General features: G+C 38.0%; 1 protein-coding gene across 11 annotated transcripts in view; it reads left to right on the top strand.

The window, feature by feature from the left end:
* PLCH1 (phospholipase C eta 1) overlaps positions 1 to 10,651 on the top strand; it is a 208,656-nt gene that overhangs the window by 117,255 nt on the left and 80,750 nt on the right. For all 11 annotated transcript variants that reach the window (XM_011379273.2, XM_023524242.1, XM_011379263.2 and 8 more), the window contains 2 exons: positions 6,901 to 7,047; positions 9,040 to 9,283. In XM_011379273.2, the coding sequence (XP_011377575.1) occupies positions 6,901 to 7,047; positions 9,040 to 9,283 (391 nt within the window). The remainder of the gene's footprint in view (positions 1 to 6,900; positions 7,048 to 9,039; positions 9,284 to 10,651) is intronic.

The raw sequence follows: 10,651 nt of genomic DNA, 5'->3' as shown, positions 1-10,651 counted from the left end.
TGAAGAATCATGACTTAATAAGAATGGAGCTTTCCATGGTTGTTTGTTAAAGCCCATTTATTCATAAGCTGCTATTATTTGACATTATAGCCTGACTACGGGTAAGGAAGAGCTTTTCAAGTGAAGCCATGCCCCGTAAAGAGCAATTATATTTTTATATAAAGATCATTAAAAAAATTCACGTCTGTAAGTTATCTAGATGCTAATCAGTTTTTTTTCTTTAACGTTATTTTAAAAAGGCTTTTGCATGAACTGGAATTTTGTCTTCTTGAAAGATAATATTTATGAAAGCTAGATCAGCTATTATAGACTCACAGGACTTAGAGGAAAACACGTGTGTAGGTTGAGGAAAGTGAGATATTCAGCGAATCTCATTGACCTTCTGAAGTTCATGCAGCCGGTTGGTGACAGAGCCCAAACCAGAACTCTTTGCTCCCCTTCCTTCCTCCAAACCTGTGGACTGACTCATCCAGCTGCATCACCTGTCAACAAGGTGTTTCAGCCTTCACTGTGTCCCAAATCTGGTTTTGGTCTGTGCTGAGGATTAAACATACCCTTTACTTCTTCTCTGGTGATTTTAGGAAATCTCTCCTTTTTATCCTTTGAGAGAAACATTACCTGCATTATTTGGCACTTTTCCACAGAGCAATGAAATTGTTTTCAGAAGCTAATCCCTTTCAGTCACTCAGATTTACCTTAAGCTGTGAAAGCTGGCAAAAAAATCAATTCACATTTTTCCAGTATCTTTCTGCTGAAAAGATTCTCTTGCAGAGGATGTGGACTTTTTTTTTTTGCCTGCTAATACACAGTTCGGTGATCAATGTCTCAGAGTAGATGTGTTCACAAAAAAAGTGCAAGTGATATTCTTGTATGGCCTTAACACAGGCATGGCCACGACCACCCTATATGTGAGAAACTGTCTTAAGGTGACCTTTAGAGCAGAGAATGAACAAGGCACCGGGTGTGCTTATTACCATTGGAGGTGATTTTGCTTCTCGGCCTGTTAAAGAATAGAGCTAAGTAATATGTAGGTGTATGTACACACACACAAACATGTAAACACACATTCACAAATATGTACACATGTATATGTGCATGTGTGTATATTTATGTTTACTGTCTGTGTTTGTTTCCCCTTCTCATTTTTATTGATTGAATTCTGCACATGTAGGCTACTAAAAGAGGCCACTACCTTCTTTATAATTTCTACTAGATTCTCTCTCACCTGTACAAGTAACCAGTTTCATTGTTTTCTGGGTTATCCTTCTTGTGTTTCTTTTTGTAATCATAAACAGATATTTGTATATTTAAAAAATTTCCCATCATTTCTTATACAAATGTAGCTTACTATATATATGCTATTTACACCTTAGTTTTTCACTTACTAATATCTCCTCAAAGTTACTCCATATCAGCTCATAGAGATCTTCTTTATTATCTTTTACAGTTATGTAGTAGTGTGTACGTATATTTTGTTTTATTCAATTGGTATTCTAGTCGAGATCATTTTTACCCTAAGTGGCAGTGGAATAGTTTAATGGGAAGTGAGGTGGGGGAGGAGACAAAAAACAAGTGAACACAATCATTATAGGAACCTCAAAAACATGCATAGTGAAAGAAATCGGACAAAAAAGACTGCATAATGTATGATTTTTATTTCTGTGAAATACCTAGACAAAGCTCGTCCGTAGAGACAGAAGGTAGGATATTGGCTGTTTAGGGCTGTGGGTGAAATGAGGAATAACTGCAAATGGGCATGAGATTTCTTCTTGGGATGATGGAAGTGTTTTAAAATTAGATCACACAACTCCAAATATATAAAAGTCATTGAGCTGTACATTTAAAGCAGGTGAATTTTAATGTATATAAATTATACCTCAATAAAGCGGTAATAAAAGTCAGCATCACATGGCATGTGTGAAATTCCTAACAGAATGGGATTATCTCTGATTCAATGAGGCTGAAAAAAATTAAACTCTCTTAGATGTCACATATACATTGTGGAAGTGTTGGCAACCCCTCGCCCTATGCCATGATACATACTTTGCATTAAGATAACTTCATGTCAGAAGTACATTTTTTATAGCATATCTACTTGAGATATTTACTAAACTGCTCTCCCCTATGGAAATTTACTTATTTAAACTGATTGTGGCTGAAACAATTGATTTAATCCTTTTAAAGAGTTGAATTCTAAGGGACTTTACAGATCATTTTGTTATGCCTTTCATTTTACAGATGAGACTCTGTTAAGAGTTTTAAAACTCTAATTATGTAATAAACTTAGAATATAGTCCTCTACTCATCTGTTCTGCTCTTTAAATATTTATGCTATGCTGTTAGGCACACATTAAAGTGCTATAAGGCAGTCTATTAAGACTATAGAAACATTTATAACACAAATGAAATAAAGCAGAGGGCCAAATGGCTTAAATAGCATGATTGCAACCAGTATATGAAATTTGTGTACATATTGAGATCTGGAGTATAATATACAAAAATAGTATGTGTCTTATGTAATGGGTTGATGGCCATTTCTCCCTTAATGTTTTTGAACGTTGCTCTATTGTATCTGAATAAACTTATTTTCTAAAAAACATTAAGGCCGCCATAAGGAGAATGATGTGGGATCAAAGGGAATGTGCTCAGTCAGTTGGTAGCTGACTGAATTTGTAACCTGCATCTGCAGACTTTACTCAGACACCTCACTGGCACTGGAAATGAGAGGGATGAGGTTACATCGTTCTAAACCACTGGAACTCTTCTTGTTTATCTGCCTCTGGAAATTTTTTGTTGTTGTTGTCCTCTTGTCTATTGTCTTGTTTTATGGAATCTACTAATCTGGCATGGCTGGAGAATGACTTTTATGGGGACAATAAATCCTGTTATCTATCTCCACTGAAGGCAGAACATGAAGAAATTGGCTTATGCTAACACTTGTGATTTAGATGACACTGGAAGAATATTTTGTCTCCACCATTGGTGATCATTACCTACGGGGATGAGTTACAAAGGATGATTGAGGGTGCTCCTTCTCTGGTTAGCTTTACAATTCAATGGGCTGTTAACTGTCAGGTTTGAGGAAGGAAGAAGTGAGATAGATGACTCTGAGGACTCCGTTGGACTTGATTTTTCAATGTCACTCTAACCAAATAGCTTTTCTATATGATTGGGGAGCATCATGGAGAAAGCATAAAGCGGCTACATAAACAATTTAAGAAGCATTTTGTTTCAGAGCCTAGCTCTGCCAGGTACACTTTAATCATATGTGCTTGTGCACTGCAATGGATGATGCTAGAGTCTTAGCCCATGGCTGAGTTGGTGGGATAAATCTGAAGCTAGTGAATATTTAGTATTTCGTGTAAACATAGTCTCCCTCCGAGGGACTGGATCTCACTTTCTAAAATGTTTGGGTTTCTCTGGGTGATGGTTGCTAGGTGGTAGGTGATATTTATTAGCTCAAGTAACGATTACACTTTTTATATCACTGTGGTTTTCCTCTTAAATTGTTAAATTTCCTCTTAAATTGTTAACAACTTCATTTCAGGGAAAAGAAATAGTACTGTGAAAAGGAAAATGAATAAAGAAGGAGAAGTGCGAACAAAGCATAGGGCACTGTCAGATGTGTGGACAATCTACAAATTTATAGTCCTTGCTTTAGATCTGTGATAGTACAGTTAATTCAACTTTGATCCTGCCATGCTTTTGCTCAGAAATATCTAGTGAATCTCTCATTGCCAATGGATTAAAATCTTATACCAGCATTCTTAATCCTCTATGGCCTAGTCTTATCTGGCCCATGGAATCATATATCCTATCAACTCACTTCGAGTCCCTCTTGTAAAGATGGAGGCCCATCTTTCCCTCCCCAAGCCTTCACTGATACTGATTTATTGTCACACTTCTCCCCTTTCCATCCCACTGTATTCTCCTTTTCCTGTGGCCTCCCATAGCGTTTCTCTCTTTTACTCCTGACTTGGCATTTATTTTTAAATACTTCAATAATAAAACTACCATTTGTAGTGTATAATATGCCAGGCACTGTTTTTAGTACTCTACTTGAATAACTTATTCAATTATCAATAATTCAAGAGGTAAATAATAATATCCCCACTTTACAGATAAGCAAATGGAGGCACAGAGGGATTAAATAACTTGCCCAAAGGCATACAGTTAGTAAGTGGCAAATCTAGAGTTCTACTCCAGGCTTTCAGGATCCAGAGTTCTTAACCACAGCTCTAAACTACCAATAATAAAATATCTTTTTAAGTGTTTCATTCTCTTAAAATTTATCCTCTTTGAGGTAAAGACAAAATCTCCTCGTTCTATGCTTTACCTCATTACACAGCCCTGTGCCTGGAACAAAGAGTTGCTCTGTGAACATGTGCTTATTGAAGTTCTAACAGATATTTTTGGCTTGGTTAGTTTGACCTGATGATTTTATCTTGATACACAGACACACTCTCTTCTGTTCTCTCTCCAATTACTGGTGTGAGAGGATCAATGTGGCTGTCAAGAATTCAAATCAGTGGCTTTCATTGCCTAAATGAATGGGTGCTCAGTGGTGGATAAGTTTACTAACATGTGTGAAACCAAATGTCAAATTTTGTTCTATGCTTCAAAGTAAACATTTTAAGTTTGTGTGTTTGTTTTCCTAAGCACTATTTTTACGACTTGGGTATTTGATATGTCAGATAAAATGAGTAAGAGCAAGCTATAGTTCACCTTCCTTGCAATATACAAACCTAAAACCATACTTAATTTTATGCATTTCTACCTTACTTTGGGGGGGTTATTGGGAGAAAAGGCTCTTCATGGAGGAAATAGTGAAAGTTGGTTATGCTGAGATTACCTCTAATGAGTATCCTGCACATACAATGTTAAACTTTGGGATCAAATTATCTTTCCTAGTAAAGACAAGATACTTAGCCAAAAAAACTCAACTCTAATGTTGTTGTAGTCTATTTACTATGTCTTTGATCTGTTTCTAACAGCATACTGCTTGATAAGGTAGATATTCTGAGCCAGATGTTTACAGTGTTCTAATAGTTATATATGTGCCTCTGTATTTGTTGATGAAATAGGCTGTTTCTGGCTGGTATAATAAAAAGCATTTGGAAAAGTATTGCATAAGTCACAGAATCAATAGGAAAATGGAATAACTTGTCAGCCTCAGGAAGAATAGTTCTGAAAGCTATGGCATTTTGGGGTAGCCAACAAGGAGTGTCTCTTAAGTCTTGGTCGTTGAAATGGCTCAGTTCTGTTTTCATTCAGTGTTCTGCTCAGGATTGGTGTTCTTTGGACGGGAGGCAGATTTGCTCTAAGCTTAAGTCAGGTGCCCATTTCTTAATTAGGGTGATTGATAGTCTACCAAAGGCACATGAAATGGGAAAAGAATATTTCCAGTTACCAGAGATGGGGAAACAGGCAACACCAATAGATGGCCTCTTCCAACAAGGTTCATCTCAAAGCAGAGAAAATTTAAATAACTTTGACTTAGACAACAAGTGATTTGGATATTACCTGAATTTTATCACCAAGTTACTCTTCTAGATGAAAAATTCTAGCAGTTTGATTCATTAACCCATGTTTTATGTCTAGATCTTTATCACTATATTAGTCCCCTTCTTTTAGGATAAACCTTCCTTTTAGTTCAACCAAGGTTTTGTTTGGCATTTTCCTTAAAGGAGCTATCACTAGATCCTATCTCTGGAAGTTAGCAACTTTCAGTTTTAGCTTCAGAATATCCTAAGTGTAGAATGGGAGCTTGACAGATTAAGTAGTCTACTCAAGCACAGATATAAATATTATTGAATATATTGGTTAAAACTCAATATAGCAAGTAGCAGAAAACTCAAATTGAAGCCAGAAACTAAATAGTTCAGGGATGTATCTCTAGTTTCATGAGGAGCTTGATGTAGGGCTCCAATAGCATGACCAGGACTCTTTCTTCCCTTCCTGTTTATCAGCTCTGAGTTTGATTCCATTTCAAACAGACTCACTCTTCATGGACCCAAAATGGCAGCTGGAAGCTCTGAGTTGCAGAGTTTAGGTACAGAGGGGCTTAAGGAAATCTATTTTTCCAGGAGTCTCAGTGAATATCTCATTTTATCTCATTGGCTTGGATTCAGTCACATGCCCATTTCTAAACCAATTACTGTAATCACAGAGATAGGATAACCTTGAGCTGAAGGGTAGATCAATTTTAAACGATTTCACGTGGCTGAAAATGGAGGGAAAGATGAATTACCCAAAGAATAACCAGAATGCTTTTGGCAAGAAAAGGAGGAGGGAATTGATGCTGGGAAGTAAAAAAAAAAAAAAAAAGTTTTATGTTCAGTTTTGAAACTTATTTTTTTGATTACATTAAAAATGATGATATTTAGCTATTTTCAAATGTGCACAAAAATATAATAATATGAACCCATATTTAGCCATCATCCATCATCAACAATTGTTGAAACATTTTGCCAATTATGTTTCTATCAATTGCATTTTAAAGCATTATCAAAAGATATTTTTATAGCTAGCTATGTAACAACTCACAACATCTAACAGGAAGTCTGAGACCTTGCTTTATGAACATCAATTTGCATATGAAATGATCATCGGTCTCATACCAAAAAACATTGTGTTGCCAGTTAGAACAAAAGAAGGCTCTGGGCAACGGTAATTCATCATTTGCCTGGCAGTAGAATTTTATTTCAGTAAGTAAGGTTTTTTCCCTGCCTTAAGCTTGATGAATCAATTCCTTAACAACTCTTTCCTGAGTACCTGTGGCAAATTTGTGTTCTGCTCCTGGGAATCTTTAGGGGTCAATTTATTTGGCAGTAAGGCTTCAGAACACCAGTTTGCATGTGCATTGTGTGATAGCTGAATGTGCTCTAATCTCTTTTGCAGTTGAACGATGCATGGGTGTAATGCAGTCCGGGACACAGATGATCAAACTGAAGCGCGGGACCAAAGGGCTTGTCCGGCTCTTTTACCTGGATGAGCACCGGACCTGCATCCGATGGAGACCCTCTAGGAAGAACGAGAAGGCCAAAAGTGAGACCAACCTTTGAATTCTTTGCTTGGCCTGACACAGTAACACATGGGTTATATTGGGTGGGTTCTTTGGAAGCTTTGGATCTGTGGAACTTTCATATTTTTTGCCAGTTTTGGGGTTAGTTGTTAAAGGATATGGAAAGACAGAAATAGTAATGACCAGTTTTGCTTTTTTAATTCTTTGAGGAATTTAAATTGATAAAAACTTTCTTGTCCATGAATGTTGTAGATGTTAGTAATTCCCCTGTGTTAGAAACATGGTATTTTTCTTTTTCAGTTGGGATATGAGGTTAATAGCCTGAGGCCTATTAGGGATATTACAGATCCAATGGACTTTAAAGTATATTGCCATATTTTGAGTACAGTTAACTGATTAATGAGTTAACAAAATTGTGTGAATGTTATCGAGTAAAATAGCTGTGATTTGACCCCTCGTCAAAGCCTGTGTCCTACACCTTCTATACTCAGCGGCAAGCCCATGCGGAGCCCCCGTAATGCCTCTCTCATCTCTTCTGACCATCCCGTTTTTCACAGGAACCTTTTTGTCCAGGGTTTCTTCACCTGTCTGTTGGTGAAGTCTCCTAACCAATCTCTATTTTGCTAGTTTCTTCTGCTTTTATCAGTTAAGATGCTTTCCTGTTTAAGTAACAGGAGACCTTGAGCAAATAAATAAATTTATTATCTCATATAACAAGAAACTCAGAGATTGGCAGGCTCCAGGCATGGGACATTGAGTCTCTGGTCATTTTTTTCCCAAGTGCTCTTGGCTCTTATGCATTGGCATTATAATCAAGACAGCAGCAACATGGCTTCAGCTGTTCTGGGCCTCACAACTTGATGACAGTGATGAGGAAAAAAGGGACCTTCTTTTCTGGTACTTCGTTTTTAGGAGGGAAGAACCCCTTTCCAGACCCTTCCCTCAAAGCAGATCACCCCAAGACTCCTTGGTTAGAACTGGGTTGCATTTTCACACCTAAGTCGATCATAACAAATGGGAGAGGGGCCACCCCAGTGGCTGAGACCCACCAAAATTTTCCCTGGGGCTGGGTGTGTGCTCATTTACCTGCATGTTGTGTGGGGAGTTAGTTGATACCAGAAGAAAATTGGAACTGTGCCATTTAGGCGGACGAGAGAAGTGAATGGTGTATGTGGACAATCAATAGGATATGCAATACTTCTGATTCATGCTTAAAAACAAGCAAGCAAATGAAAAATACTATTTTAATACAAAATAATCATCCCTGCTCGTGCTTTTCTGATGCAAACCTTTAGTACTGCTCTTCTATCTAAATAATGCTAATCTCTGGTCTATTTTTCTAAGCTCTCCATAATCTAGCTTCTCCCTACCCTTCTAGCTCTATCTCCTGTTACCCTCCTTCTTGAGCTTTCCAGCATAAATAGCCTATCCAGCATCCCTGGAGTGGGCTTTATGTTTCTGTGTCCTTACGCCTCTTCCCCTGGGATGCCATCTTGTTCCTCTTCACCTCTCTAAGCCTTGCTCTACCTTCACCATAAAAGCATTTTCACTATTAATACCAATCACTTTTAACTCTGCTATTCGGTTACCACTACATTTTTTTTCCTTTCAATTTCTAACTTCTCATGCATATTATGAAACACTCAAGTTGGCTCTGGGTCTTAGTATGTTCTCTTCATGTAAATATGTAAACCATAAATTCGACACATTCGTTAGCTCCCTTTCTACCAGTCTTCTTGTCCTGGTGGCAAATCTATCATTTTATCATCAATTTCAGCCCATCCTCACTTAATGCCTGGGAAGGCATTGTCCAGACTGCCCAGGAAGGTAAAATTTTATATAGAGAAGGTCTCTAGCAGGAAGTGATAGGGCTCGTAGTTCACATTTGGACTTAAAACCATAACTTGTCGACAATGAATTTGTTCATGCTCATTTAAAAAAGTTTAAAAAAATTTTGCTTTCCTTTTTTTCTTAAGTCGTATCTTCATCTGCCATGTATTCTACTTTCCTCACAGTACTTATTGACTCCATTTACAAAGTCACCGAAGGTCGGCAGTCTGAAATATTCCACAGACAGGCTGAGGGGAACTTTGACCCCAGCTGCTGCTTTACCATCTACCATGGGAACCACATGGAGTCCCTGGACCTCATCACCTCCAACCCTGAGGAGGCCCGCACCTGGATCACAGGCCTCAAGTACTTGATGGCTGGCATCAGTGATGAAGACTCCCTTGCCAAAAGGCAGAGGACCCACGACCAATATCCTTCCTAAAACTTTTTTTTTTGAGCTCTGTGTGTGTGGGGGGGATCAGACTATGAATTATTTTTCCCCATAATTTTTTTCTCTACCCCTAGCCTCCTCTGTTCCCTCCTCGCTCTCACCCTAAGTAAATGAACGCATGAAACACATAGAAACAAGCTTGTATGATAAACTCAGGAGCAGTCTTCTGGAGAGACTGAATTTCGCTCCACAAGCTGAGAGATCTCCAAACGCAGTTTCCTAAGAGAGAGATGGTAACCAGGAAAAAAAAACATTTACTCATGTTAGAGGAAATCCTGCTTTGTTATAGTCAGTTTAGTTTAACAAATACTGTTAAAATTTTAATGATGCACCAGGTACCAAGCTCCTTACTGCTTTCCTTCTCTCTTTTTAGCTTACTGTTTGGAAACTGAACTGATTGATACTCAAGGGGAAATTACTTTTTACTTAATAACATTTATCTTCTAATTGCTCAAAACACTGGAGGCTGAGTCTCATTCTTGATTAAACCTATTCTTGTGGTCCTGCAGTGTTGACAAGATAAATGATTAATGCGCTTGGTCTGAAAGGCACCTCTCCTGCTGGGATGGAGCTAGGCTTGTGACATGGTGTTTCTGGCCTCATTTCCCTGACTTGTAAAGTGAGGGTATTAAGCTGCTTTAGTTTCCTTCTGCACCTTTGGTATGGCCTTAAAATTCACATGCCCCCATTCATTTAGGAAGTAGTACTACTGCCTTGCTGTCATTGGAATGTTTGCCCTAAGTTTTTTCCCAGAGTGGTGACAAATTTGTGCTGCTCTGACTATAATCCCTCACCTGGGGTATTGTTGGAGCAGAGTGGAAACATTCAGCCCGTGAAAGAATTTTGACAGTGTGAACGTCTGAGTTGATTAGCCATGGCATTTTCATCAATATTCTCAGCATGCAGATAAATGCAACTGGGATTCATAAGTGATCAAAACACAAACATAGGAACTAACTTTTTGTGCTTTATTCTGTTTGTTTTCTTCTTAACACATCATTAGGTGAAGTCCTCTTCCCCACTCAGTCAAAATTCTTAAAAAGTCTTTTGCTTATTCATTCATCTGTAGATGGATACTTAGGTTGCTTCTACGTTTTAGCTATTATGAAAATTGCTGCTATGAACATGGCTGTACAAATATCTCTGTGAGACCCTACTTTTAATCCTTTTGGGTATATACCCAGAAGTAGAATTGCTGGATCATCTGTCAATTCTATTTATAATTTTTCGAGGAACTGCCATATTGTTTTCTGCAGTGCCGTACCATTTTACATTCCCACCAACAGTACACAAGGGGCCCAATTTTTCCATGTTCTTGCCACCACTTGTTTTCTGTTCTTTTGATG

Source organism: Pteropus vampyrus, unplaced genomic scaffold (genome assembly GCF_000151845.1).
Source record: "Pteropus vampyrus isolate Shadow unplaced genomic scaffold, Pvam_2.0 Scaffold12, whole genome shotgun sequence".
Taxonomy (NCBI): Eukaryota; Metazoa; Chordata; class Mammalia; order Chiroptera; family Pteropodidae; genus Pteropus; species Pteropus vampyrus.
Note: the sequence above shows the minus strand (reverse complement) of the source record. Positions and strands in the feature narration are given on the sequence as shown.